Source organism: Balaenoptera musculus, chromosome 20 (genome assembly GCF_009873245.2).
Source record: "Balaenoptera musculus isolate JJ_BM4_2016_0621 chromosome 20, mBalMus1.pri.v3, whole genome shotgun sequence".
Taxonomy (NCBI): Eukaryota; Metazoa; Chordata; class Mammalia; order Artiodactyla; family Balaenopteridae; genus Balaenoptera; species Balaenoptera musculus.
Genome location: NC_045804.1, coordinates 58,920,011 through 58,933,154, shown reverse-complemented (window position 1 = coordinate 58,933,154; position 13,144 = coordinate 58,920,011). Strand labels below are relative to the sequence as shown.

At 62.4% G+C, this 13,144-nt stretch overlaps 1 protein-coding gene across 4 annotated transcripts in view; it reads right to left on the bottom strand.

Moving 5' to 3' along the window:
• Nucleotides 1-12,202, bottom strand: part of PEMT (phosphatidylethanolamine N-methyltransferase) — a 45,983-nt gene extending 33,781 nt beyond the window's left edge. The window contains exons 1-2 of one of the 4 annotated variants that reach the window (XM_036835815.1): nucleotides 12,181-12,202; nucleotides 3,342-3,449 (exon numbers count right to left, since the gene is read on the bottom strand). In XM_036835815.1, coding sequence (XP_036691710.1) covers nucleotides 3,342-3,434 — 93 coding nt within the window. In that variant the 5' untranslated portion in view covers nucleotides 3,435-3,449; nucleotides 12,181-12,202. Of the gene's footprint in view, nucleotides 1-3,341; nucleotides 3,450-8,724; nucleotides 8,908-11,767; nucleotides 11,980-12,180 lie in introns of those variants that run through there. The other 3 variants (XM_036835814.1, XM_036835812.1, XM_036835813.1) reach the window with 3 other exon arrangements.
• Nucleotides 12,203-13,144: the final 942 nt, after the last annotated feature.

The window sequence follows — 13,144 nt, the reverse complement described above, 5'->3', positions numbered from 1 at the left end:
CACTCAGGGCCCTCCCGCAGGGGACCGGCCGGCCCGTCCACTTCCCCACGCGCACCGCATCCCAGCGTCTCCAGCAGCCCAGCCTCCGGCTCATCCCCTCGCGGCCCCCAGGCCAAGGAGCCGCACAAGCCCTCGCCCCGTCTCCTGGACAAGCTCCAGACGCCAGCTTCCTTGTAACCAACTCCGACGTTTGGATTGCAGGTCTGATGCCCAATCTTACCTCGCTGCCAGCTCCAGGAAGGCAGGCCGCCCTCTCCCAGGGGGCCTGCACGGGGTCACCCCAGGGGGGCAGGGTAAGCTGAGCGGCTGCGGTGTTTCAGAGCCCGATGGGCCTCCATTCACAGACGGAGAAACCAAGGCCCAGAGGGGGCGTGAACACAGGGGCTGGGACCCCAGCCTCTGTCCTGGCTTCAGCATCTGCAGCATCAGCTTCCCGGCCCCTGTGGGGGTCCCCGGGGCAGCCGAGCCCACCCCACAGTGGCTGACACCGAGGCAGACACCGAAGCCGCGCAGCAAACGCACACAAGGTTGCGGGGAGCCCCCTCGCCCTGGCCTTGCCCACAGCGCCACCTACCGTCCTGCTGCCCCCGCTCCCTCAAGAGCCCGCGGCCGCCAGGACTCAGCCGGCAGAACGCCCCTGTGCCAGGGCCCCCCAAGGCGCACGGGGAGCGCCCCCCTTTCTGGGGAGGTGCGTCTCCCTGCAGACCAGGTGACCTACCAGGACGAAGGGCTCTGGGGACACGGGACATCCAGGGATAAAGCGGGTCAGCCATCCTGCTCACACTTTGTCCTAGAAGGCGGGGTGCGGGGCAATCCCTGGCCCTGTTTGCGGGGTGAGGGCACGAGAGGAAGGTGGGGAGGAGCCGGCTGGTGGGGCCACGCTCAGCAGGGGGACCGGCGGCGGGGGGTGGGCAACCGCGAGGAAGGAGGGAAGGCTGGTCCAGGCCCTGGGACAGGGCGGCCTTCTCCTGCAGGTGGGGGAGGGAGCATGTCGGGGAGGTGTGGGCCAGGGCCGAACAGCGAGCTCTCTGCGGGGTCTGGACGTGCCCAGGCGCGGCCGAGCACCTGGACGCGAGGTCCTGGCACCGAGGAGATTCTGGGCCAGACAGAGACACAGGTGACACAGGGACCGCCCCAGCTGGCCCCTCTGCAGCACCCGTTCTTCCCAACATTAACCCATCCGTGCACCTGGCGGGCTCATCCCCCCGCCCCCGCGGGCCACTCAGCACTCCAACGGCGGGCTCCCGGAGAGCACTTGTTGGGTGAGTGAGTGAACAGATGACGTGCAGAGGAAGAGGAGGTCATGGCAGAGACGGGGCCAGGGACACCCCATGAGAGAGGGCGGGAGGCCCCCTGCGGGCGCAGCAACAGGGATGCTGGGGCCAGGGGGGCAGGCAGCGCAGCGCGTCCAGAGACGCCCCAGGAACTGCGGCCCAGGGAGCGGGAGGGGGCCCAGCCCTGGGCAGCCACTCCCCAAACCTGGCTCCACCTGGAGGCTCTGGGGCAGGTCTGAGCTCCCCACAGCCCTTGCCTCCCCCTCCGATTCTGCACCAATTTCCACGGGAGGGTCTTCCCCACACGTCCAAACAATGCTGACATCAGCTGGGTGTGCTACAATTCAGCTCAATTCCAACACTCTCTACCTGGCTCACAGGACTCTGGAGACCAGTTCACTCGCTAGATGACAGGTGCGTTACGCAGGAAGCTAAAGCACACAGACCCACGGCCAGGTGAGAGGCCACGCGGCCTCGCGGGAGGGGGCCTGCGGGGACGGAGGAGCTCTGGGGGGCGGGGGAGCGGAGCTTGCTTGGTGGGGAAACATCTTCAGGCCTCCTGGGGAGCTTTGGTCCCTCCTGCCTGAGTGGCCCTGACCTGACAGGCCCCGGCCAGAGCTGGGGTGGCCCGCACCTCGCCCCACGGTGATTCTGCTCTCCCCCCACCCTCCCCACGTCCCATCCAGCGCACCTTCCCCTCCCGCAGCACCAGACAATGAAGGCTAAAGGGTGTGGCAGCCGAAAATCAGGCTTAAGTGATGTCCACGTCCTGACCTCAGAACTGGTGGAAGTTGCCTGCTCAGCAAAGAGGGGGCTTAGCTTGCGTTCAGGGTCTTGAGATGGGAGTTGTCCTGGGTCGGCGGGGCCCTGACTGCTGTCCCCCCCCGCCCCGTTTCCTTATAGGAGGGAGGCAGGTGGGGGGAAGATGCTGGCCTTGAGGACTGGAGCCGGGTCTCCTGGAGGGGACCCTCCCCTGGAGCCGGGAGGCGGACAGCCCTGCCCGCACCTGGATCTTGACCAGTACTGGTTTCAGGTTTCTGGCCCCCAGAGCCAGGGGAAAATATATTCCCGCTGTTCTAAAGTACCCAGCCTGTGGTCATTTGTTACAGCGGCACAGGAAACCAGCGGGGCGTATGAAAAAGGCCGTGTGTCCATCCCGGAAAGGAGACCAGTCTGTCTGTCGGGAGGGCACGCATATGTCTGCGTGTTGACTGCAGCCTCTTTGAGATGAGCAGCCTGCCCCCACCGGCTCTCCCCAGATGAAGAAAAGACCTAACTCGTCAACCAGACGCAAACACGTCCTGTTCTGCCCCGGGGACCGAGCGGCCACGTGAAATGAAGACAGCGCGGAACGGTGTGTGCGGACGCCGAGCCCAGGCTCGTTCAGCAGGCCGCCCTCGAGGTGAGCACAGGACGTCCACGGCTCTGCATCGGCAGACGCCTCGGGGGGCGGCCCGGGGAGCACGCCTACCGCCCCTTCCACCCCACCAGAGATGCCGGACAGCAGACCAGAAACCCCAAGGGCTTCCCCCACATCCTGACAGGGGAGGGGTGTCTCCGAGAAGGGCTGGCAGGAGGGAATGCTCAGAGCCCACTCCCCGCCTACCTCCCACCCGGCCAGCCCCCCCGGCCCCCAGCCTCCGCGCGGCCCTGCGCCCCCAGAAGACCCGGGCGCAGACCTGCCTCCCGTTCCTCTTGCTGTCAGCTCCTTGCTGCCCCCAGCACCCCTCAGCCCGAGGGCTGCAGACCACTGTGCAGGAAGCCTCGATTAGGAAAAGTGATGATGTTTATGGAGCACGCCTGCTGCGGGGGGCGTCATGAGAAGGCGGCGTCCCTGCGTGTGCGGCAGGAGGGGAGCAAACCCCAGCTGACAGCTGCTGTCCGCTGAGGCCAAGATGTCGTGGGACCCCGCGGTGAGGGGCTTCCCCGGTCAACGTCCTCCCTGGGGGCCGACCTCGACGGGGAGGCAGGAGGCCGCTCCCATGCTGGCCAGAGACAGACGAGGAGAGGGAAGAGCCACCCGTCCGTCCATCCGTCCCTCTGCACAGCCTGTCCTGGGGCACTTACCACATTCCAGAAGAGCGGATTGAAAGCGATGGTGAGGACTGCAGCCACAAAGTGGGGTTCTGAGGGGTCCACGTAGCCCAGCAGCCGGGTCATAACGCAGAGGTCTGCCTGCAGGGATAGAGCCGGCGTCAGCGGGAGACCTGCCTGCCCTGCCCAGCCCTACCTGGCCGGACACGGGAGCGAGTGACAAGCCCCAGAACTCGGAAACAAAGTTACCCTCCAGGAACAGGTCAGGAGGCTTGGGCACATCCAAGTCCAGCAAAGGTTACTACAGTGTAATCTCATAAAACGGAAGATAAAAGCCGAAACCCAACCGGCCGTGTCGTGCCTGTCGGAGAGTGGCCGGGCCAGCGGCGGAAGCACAGAGAGGAAACCAGCGGCTCTGAGGATGAGTGTCCAGCACGCTGGCGGGGCAGCGACCCCGCCGGGACCCGTGTCTGCATCACCAGGGTGACCAGGACCCAACAGAGGTGTTCAGAGGCCCCAGAGCCAACCCGAGGGGCCGACGTCCGTGTGAAGACGCTCAGCCTCTGAGAGCCAGGAAGAGGCAGATGCAGAGAGCAGCGGTGTCCCCTTCCCAGCCCCTGGACCGGCGCTCCTGAGCGTGGGGGCTCCCAACCCCGGGCGCCTGCCCCGAGCGCGCCCACACACGCGCACAGCTGCTCCTATCAGCACGCACGGAACGGGTGTGCACGCCGGGGGCTCGGGTAAAGCAGATGCGCCGTCCCCAAAGCGGCTAAGCCAGGCAACTGAAACAGACCAGGTCTGGGTCAACCTGCCACGTTCTCAAACGCATGTCAAATGGACAAGGGTGCTGCAGAAGCCCAGGGCACCCTGCACCCACCACACAGCGCTGAGCGCCCCTCCCGTATGTGGAGAGGGCCCGCTTTGAGCCCCGGATTCATTGCCCCCTGTGTCCGGGGCGGGTCTCCCCACCTCCGCGCTGTCGACCCTCCAGCCGGTCACTCTTTGCGGCCCCCACCCACTCCATGCCGGCCGCCCTCCCCAGCCGTGACCACCGAAAACGGCTCCAGACGTGGCCCAGATGTCCCCGGGGACAGAACTAAGACCCTGCCTCTAGGGACAAGAGGAGGAAACAGCTGGATGCGTCCAATGCTGAGTTCTCCCTTTAAAACCCATGAGACACTGCTGACGTCCTGGTGGTCAGTGTTCACTGAGTCCCTGCATTACTCTTTGTATTTTTCTTTTTCTTTTTAGAAATTCATGGCAGCTCTCCACACGCAATTCAGAATAACAATAAGTCTCAACTGGAAGGTAAGTCACAAGCCTTGGCTTGCGGGGGGTGGGGGGTGGGGGGGGTGGAATCCACCAGCCGTGCCCAGGGTGCAGAGCTGGGGGGCAGCCGGGTGCGCAAACCGCGCTTCCTGCCAACGGCCCCCAGCCCTGGCCTGCCCCCCGAATTACCACGTCCAGCTTAGGGCAGCACACAAAACATGTTTCTCACCACTTGCAGACTCTTATGACAGCAACAACTCCCACGGGAGTTGATACGGCATTTCTGCAGACAAGGGTGTCATTGTCAGCCAGACTCCCTTTTACGGAGTTCCGTCCGAGGACGTCATTCCTCTGAACCAAAAGAATCCTCCTGCCTCCAGAGTGGCGAGCGTGTCCACGGGGAAGCCAATGTCCGCAAATGCCAGGGCCCACAGGGGGCCGCAGCCTAGCCCCACTCAGCAGAGAGAAGTAAAACATTCTCTCCTGCAATCGTCCCACCAACCCTAGGAGCTAAACGTTACCATCCTGACATTTTACGCATTTTACGGAGAAGCTCACGGAGGTTGCCGGTGGGTCAGATCTTCCAGGCCCCGCCACTCACAAAGCCTCGGGCTCCGTCACTTTCCACCGCGAGCCAGGAGCTGCTGCGGGGGCCAGTCACCTCTGCGAGGGTGGGAAATCCCACAGTCCCAGGCAAAACCCATGTGCCCTCATGCTGTGCCTCCTGCCCCACGGGTGACCCTGGGCTGGGTGACCCTGGGCTGGCAGGGCCAAGAGGAGAGAGGGTAAAGGGTCAAGAGTGAGGCCCGCCCACGTGGGGAGCAGGTGCGGATGGCGGCCAGGGTCTCCCGTTCACCCAGGCCCTGGACGGTAAGCAGGAGGAAGCCGGCAGACGGTCCGGTGGCTGCCTGGGGAGCAAGGTGGGGCGCGGCCTGGGAGGGCGCAGGGCGCTTCCGGGGTGATGGAGCCTGGGTGGCGGGGACACGTGAGAGTTCTCCATCTGGGCGCGATTTCACTACGTGAATTACACCTCAGGAGAGAAGGTCAGCAGGGGAACTGGGAGCTGCCCCCTCTTTCCCCGAAGGGCCCGGGGGAAACGCTTCAGACGTTTCTAAGGATTCCACTCCTCGCCATTCAGCAGACACTGAGCGTCCCCGGGAGGCTCCACTCTGGGGGTCTGCGAGCTAAGCCCCTGCAATAAGACCAGTGCGCATCTATACAAGTTCTCACACCTCACCTTGGGCCACCACCCAGCAAGACGAGCACCGCTGTCGTGCCAGCTCAGAGATAATCAAGCCAGAGGCTCCCAGAGGCCACGCCAGGCCAGCGCTTCCGGATTCCAGATCCCAGATTCCGGGTTCAGGCACCGGAGTGAGGATAAGTCCCGAACACTCCCAAGGAGGCCGGGCAAGTGAGCAGGAGAGAGACTGCTTCTTCGCCTTCAGGAGAGCAGAGGCGGAGGGGAAACTGAGGCACAGCGGCTAGGCAGTGACACTGGCTGAGGTGGACAGCAGCAGACGTCCGGCCGGGGCTCCCTGTTAGGGCTGAACCGGTCAAAACTGGAACCTCGGCCCCCGCCCAGGTCCCAGGGCCCTCAGTCAACCTCTCATCCAGGAAGTATCCGGTCACCTTGAGGGGGGGTCTGCGTTGCCCAGAGAAGGGCCCACCGAGCAGGAAAGAATGACAGACAAGTCAGGTGGCAGCGGAGGGCCCCCTCCTGGCTTCCCACTCCAGAGGCCTGCAGGTCCCCTCCCGGTTGCTGTCACCCCCAAAGCCCGCTGGGAAGGGTGCCCTCCCGGGTCAGGCAAGAGCAGAGCAGGAGGGTCCCAGACCCCCGCCCCGTCACCCTGTACCCCTGTGGGCCACCTCGACTAAGGGGAGGGGCCCAGCGGGGCCCACCCACCCTCTGCCCAACCTGATGAACGCAGCGGAAGTCCTGGCCTTCCGCTCCCAGTAACCCTAACAACGGAGCCCCCCCGGCTCCAAGGTCACGGGCCGCGGAGTCCCGGCGCTGGAACAGAGAGGAGATGGGCTACCTACCGCTGCCCGGGCAGCGCTCCCGCGAGGGGCTCAGCAGCTAGAGCCGATGCCGCTCACCGTGCGAGGGTCAACAGCACCCAGGGTCACATTGTGACATCCAAACAAACAGCAGGGGCCCAGGGAATCAAAGTCACATCGACCGCAGGTGGGACCCACGTCCCGCTCACTGCCGAGGGAAGGGGACGGGGTGGGGGCAGCGGGGCGGGCCTCCAGCTGGACCCTCCGGCCCCGGGCCTTCTCGGTGATTCAGGAGACATTTACCGGGAAACTTCTGCTGCAAGCCCCGAGCCTGGCGCACACACAAGAAGGAGCGGCCACAAAGAAGCTTTATACTAAGGCGGCCGCGACCTCATGGCCGGGGCACCAGGCACAGAAGGTCTCTGGGCAGCGGATAATCCAGGCTGGGCTGGGGGCTCCCCCTCACCCTCCGGGAGGGGCCACAGGAAGCTCCGTGACCCATCTCCGCCCAGGGGGATGAGAGGGGAAAACAGGTGCCAAGGTACAAGGGGCAGAGGGTGCTTGTGGGGCCCCTCCCTGTGCGCCTGATGCCAGCGCTACAGACGGATGCTCTCTGGAGGGGCCCTCGGGGAATGCTCCCTTCCTAAGGACAACCAGCGAGGGGTGCGGCCCACACGCTGGGATGGGGGGCGAGCCAGCCCTGGAGACCACCTGAAGGCTCTGCTTTCCTACGATACAGACCGCGGCCAGCGGCTGCCCCAGTGTCCCGAATCCATGACTCTTTCCAGGAAGCTGTTTATTCACACTCTTCCTCCAACGAGCCTGTCCTGGGCCATCTGCAGAGAGGCTCTGAGGGCCCGTGGGGTCCCGCGTGGGTCCCATGGGGCAAGGTGGGCCCTTCCCGGGAGTGGGTCTGGGGCCTCCTCTCCTCTGCGGGGCCGTAAGCCGCAGACCTCTCTCTACATTCGCCCGCAGGGGCCCCGGACAGGCCCTGCAACGCTGGTGCCTAAGTCCATTTACCTAAGGACGCATTCCGTGTCCAAGGCAGTAGTGACAGGAAGCCAACTGACCGAGCCCTGGACAGGGCTTCGCAGAGGCGGCAGAGCCTGTCCTGAGACAGGGCCCAGTGCCCTGTGGGGACCTGGGCAAACTGTGATGGGGCTGGCACTTCCTTCCTGGGGCCATCAGGAGGATTAAGTGAGATGATACAGGAAGCTCACTTATTACTCTGTGACTGAGTCCGCCCACAACCCTGTGAGACATGCCCATTTTTCAGACTGAAAAACTGAGGCTCACACATGAAGCCAAAACAGGTAGGCAGAAAATCGGTGAGGACAAGGTGGGCCTGAGCACCAGCCCCCCATAACAGCAGGAGGCACGTCCCTCTCAAGTGCACATAAAAGAAAAAGAAAGAAAAGGTAAAAGTATGTATGTTCTTGAACCATAACAGAATCAAACTAGAAATCAATACCAGAAAGATACTTGTTAAAGACCACAAGTAGGGGGCTCCCCTGGTGGTGCAGTGCTTAAGAATCCGCCTGCCAATGCAGGGGACACGGGTTCGAGCCCTGGTCCGGGAAGATCCCACATGCCACGGAGCAACTAAGCCCGTGCACCACAACTACTGAGCCTGCGTTCTAGAGCCCGTGAGCCACAACTACTGAGCCTGCGAGCCACAACTACTGAAGCCCGCGCGCCTAGAGCCTGTGCTCCGCAACAGGAGAAGCCACCACCATGAGAAGCCCACGCACCGCAACGAAGCGTAGTCCCTGCTCGCTGCAACTAGAGAAAGCCCACGCGCAGCAACGAAGACCCAACGCAGCCAAAATAAATAAATAAATACAATACAATACAATAAAAATAAAATAAAGAACACAAATAGGGACTTCCCTGGTGGTCCAGTGGTAAAGAATCCGCCTTCCAATGCAGGGGATGCAGGTTCGATCCCTGGCCAGGGAGCTAAGATCCCACATGCTGCGGGGCAACTAAAGCCACAATTACTGAGTTTGCGTGCCTCAACTAGAGAGCCCGCGTGCCGCAAACTACAGAGCCCACGCAGTCTGGAGCCCTCACACCACTACTAGAGAGAGAAGCCCTCACACCACTACTAGAGAGAAGCCCATGTGCCACAACAAAAGATCCCACATACCTCAACGAAGATCCCGCGTGCCACAACTAAGACCCAACGCAGCCAAAACACATAAATAAATATCTTTTTAAAAAAAGAAAAGAACATCCATACTGACAGACGGATGAGTAAAGCCCTACGATCATCTCAACAGAGGCAGAAGAAACCGAGGTTCTGCCCGTTTACGTGACTTGCCCAAGGTCTGGACTCTGACCCAAAAACACTGAAAACAAAAACTATGTCCTTGAGAACTTCACACAATAAGTCGTCCAGAGAAATGGCCTGATGTTTATTCTAACTAATGTGATAACGCCAAAAGAGTTTGAAAAACAACTCTGTGTAGCAGGCAAACATCTCTCCCTGGAAGGCAGCTCCTACCTGCCCCTGGGATTTGCCTCCCAAATGGTCACAGATGAGTCACAAACAGGGACTGTGCAGCCCAAGGGGCCTGTCGCCCAGCATGGTCTCGATGCTGCCTGAACATAGGGGCCTTGCCTTCTGAAGAGCACCCACCCTCAGGTGGGCTGCACTTTACAGCTGACAAAGGTCCCATTTTACAGAGCAGGTAACTGAAGGGCCCCTCTTGACACCTACACCACCCATCGCTCACAAGGGCTGGAGAACCATCTGGAAACGGGCGTGAAAGGGGCTCCCCGACTGTGCCCTGGCAGCACCCCGAGGCCCCGCTGGAGCCCCTCAGTCCGGCTCCATCGCCCACCAGCCAGTGGGCTTCACTCAGCTGCCGAGCTGAGGAGCCTGGCTGAGTCCAGGGCAGGGAGAGCCTTGGTCGATGAGGCTGCAGCGGGGACGCGCGCAGCCCAAGGGGGGACTTGCTAAGCTCAAAACAAAGCCCAGGTTCCGCACCAGCTGGAGCAGGCCCAGGAGCTAGTGGTCAAGGGCACTGTGCCCATGGTTGCACGTCAGCACACGTGTGGCTGCTGAGGACGTGCGGTGCCACGTGATGAAATGACATATTTTAAGTATTGGGTCAAATATATCGTCAAAAGTAATGCACCGATTTCTTACTTTTTCAACTGTGGCTACTAGAGTTTAGATTCTCAGCGTGACATATTACCGCCAAGGGACGGCGTGGGGCCAACGCGCTGCCATCATGCAGCTCAGACGCCCGGCTGCAGAGGAACCATCCCGAGGATGACATCTCTCAAAACCAGACGTTTTCACTGAGGAGGGAGGAGGGCTGCCAAGTAGGACAAATACACAACGTTCAACGTTGTTGGCAACAGGAAGCTTAACTGTACCAATAGGGCTGCAGTGGAAAAAACGGAATGTTAGCCAACGAGGGTCACCCTGACCTGTCCCCTGAAAGGTTCCCACATCGCTCCAACTGCACAGACCCACAGGGAAGGGAAGAAGAGCAGAAAAGACCTTCCTCCACACACCCAGGAAATCTCCCCCTCCCCCACTGCTAGCTCTAGAACATAGGCCTTGCTCAGACCTGAGGGCAGGCAGGACCCTAACCCTGCAGCGGGGCCCACTGCCCCCCTTGATTCCCACCAGAAGCCCCGAAGGCTTCCCCACCTCCGGTTAATGGTGTCCCATCCTTCCCCCGTAGTTCTCATCCGTGAAGCATCCACCCCAAGCCAGGCAATGCCGAGGGTCCCCTTTGGCATTCCAAGTGCCCTCTCCTTGCCCTTCTCAAGATCTGCTGGGATCGTCCTCCCAGGATGGCTGGTGACAATCCACTGGATCTGGGTGCCTATTACACAGGCGAGCTCACTCTGGACACGCCTGAGCCGTGCGGTGTGACCCAGCACTTCAAGGAAAGTTCCCTGAAATTATAAGTCTTCCTCTCTCCTTGGTTTCCCACCCATCCCCTGGGACTGTCCTGCACTCCCTGGGGACAGACGCTAGGCTTATCTTTGTTCTTGAACAAATACTCCTCCTCAAGGCCTTGGCTCTGCCAGCCCCCCCCCCCCAGACCAGAGCACCTGGGCCCCCACCCCCCAGGGCATATCACTCAGGGCTCAGATGAGGTCACCTCCTCAAATAGGGACCAGCTATCTCAGGATCTCAACCCACCTCCCCACAAGCCAGTTTCTAAAACATTGACCAGCTTTATCTCCGGCAGAGAATTTTCAGTTTCCAGCCTCAGTGGAGTGAAAGGTCAGTGAGAGCCGACAAAGAATGTCGCCTGCCATTCCAGTCAACAAGGGAAGTCGCCCCCCCATCAAGCCATCGGCTGCTGCTGCCGACCCCACAATGCACCCTGAGGGGAATTCAGGATGGAGAAAAAGAGGAGACAGGCCCCAGGCAGTTAAGATGCAGATTTAAGGAATAATTTCAAGGAGCCCAGACTCTTGCATCTTCCCACAAATAGAAAAGTGCTAAAATCACGTACAAGACTGTTTTTTTGTGATTAGCAGTAATCTTTTGATGTTCGACGTGGTTTTTTTTCCAGCAAAAACTCCTATATATCCTGGCTCCCCCTCAGAGCTACTGAGAGGCTCTTTCCGGGGCTATAGTCCTCAGTAAGGCCCCCAAAAAACACAACTCGCAACCATTAGGCTGTGCGTTTTTCTTCAGTGGGCACCTGCTCTCGATCGGTACCGGCTGTACCAATGAATGGACCACAAAAGGCGGCCTCGGGCAGGGACCTCTCGAGGGCTCCACGGGTAGTGGCTGACGCCGAAAAGGTGAATGTCTTGTCTCAGAGGAGACTCTAAGGGCCGGGGCCAGGGGCCCGGCTGGTCTTCAGAACCAGGTCCGGCCTGGCCCATCCCGGCCCGGCCCGCTAGGGGCTCCGCAGGCCGCGAACTCCCCGCCCGTCCACCCGGGAGGAGGCCTGTCCTCCGGCCTCAGCTCGGGGTGCCTCCTCCCCGGAGCCTAGCGATCCCGTAGGTGCACACGTGTACGCGCTCCCACGCGCGGATACGGGTGCGGACACGCGCACTCGCACTCACACACACGCACCCGCGGCCCCGCCCCGCCCCCGTTGCCTGGTAACGGCGACACCGCCCCCGGGCGTAGGCGGTGGCACCGCCCGCCGCGGACCCAACCGCCCTAGCGACCCCCCTCCTGGCCCCGCTGCTGGCGCGGTCGGTACCTTCCTGAAGTCCAGGTTGCCGAGGCCCCCGCAGCAATCGGGCGCCGCCACCGAGCTGCGCATGGGCCCCGCCCGGCCCGGACCCATCGGCCGCGGGCCGCCTTGCAGGGACCAAGCGCGGGCCTCGCGGCAGCCCCCAACCGCCAGGACCGGCCCCATCGCGCCCGGGAAGCGCCGCCGGCCGCGGCGCTTTCCCAGTGACCGCGCTTCCCCGGCCTTCTGGGAAATGTAGTCCCCGTCCCCGCGCAGCGCCGCGCTCCCGGGCTCGCACCGGCCTCTCGCGGAGCAGAGAACTACAAGTCCCAGGGCCGCCCGTTGCGGCGCCGGCCAGTCCCGAGTAGGCCACGCGGCTGCTGGGCACCCCCGCCCGCCGGCCCCCGGCCCCCGGCTCCCCACTCGGCCCGCCAACTGACCTGGTGTCCCTGTCCTTGGCCGGCTGCGGCGGGTCGTAGGTTTAAGTAGCGCCCTGCACAGCCCCGCGGACCTGGACTTTGGCCGGCTCGGCCCCCCGCCCCTCCTAAGGCTGCCTGTGGCGGGGGGCGGGCACACCCCGCAGCTCCCGCCCCCCCCCCAACCGGTTGCGACCCCTCCTCCACTGGCCCTCGAGCACTCACCGGGGCTGCCCTCACCGTCCCCTGGGAGATGAGAGCCGAGCAGCAATCAAGGGTTATAGCTTGATGTGGGCTGGGATGGCAAAACGGGGGACACTGCCCTGGAATGCTCAGGGAAGGGCCCGAGGGAGGCCTGTGCGCAGGAGAAGGTGGCAGACATGCAAACTGCGGGGGCAGGGGGAGGGACCACCTGTGCAGGTGCCAGGAGACAGACAAGAGGGGTCCTCAGTAATCCGGAAGAGGCTGGGGTAGTGGTGGAGGGGGGACAGCGGGAGGGAAGGGGTTTAGAAAAGTAGGCGGGAGTTTTAGCTGGTTGGATCCCAAGAGAGCCCCTTTTGTAGCTAGGTGTCACATACCTGGGAGCCCTGGCAGTCCCTCTGCTTCCTGATTCCGGCCCACTTCTCTCCCCCTTGGCCCTCAGCACCTGCCAGCCCAGGGCATCTGTGAGCTGCCACCGTGTGCCCACCCCTGTGCTGACCGCCACAGCATCCCTAGGATGGGGCAGGCCCACCAAGAGACAGGAAGGGTGCTGGCCTTGGTGCATGCACTAGCTCTGTGGTCGGAGGCAACTTTCGTTTTCTCAAAAGTAAAAGGGAAATACCTGCTGGTAAAACCCACGGCACAGGACCTGACCCGTGGGAAATGCTTGAGAACCACTGGCCACGAATGCGCTGGGTGCACAGCAGGTGCTGCAGGGCTGGTTCGCCCACTGACCACCCCATCAGGGTGTCCAGGCAGGGCCTTCCGGAACCAGAGCCAATTCTGG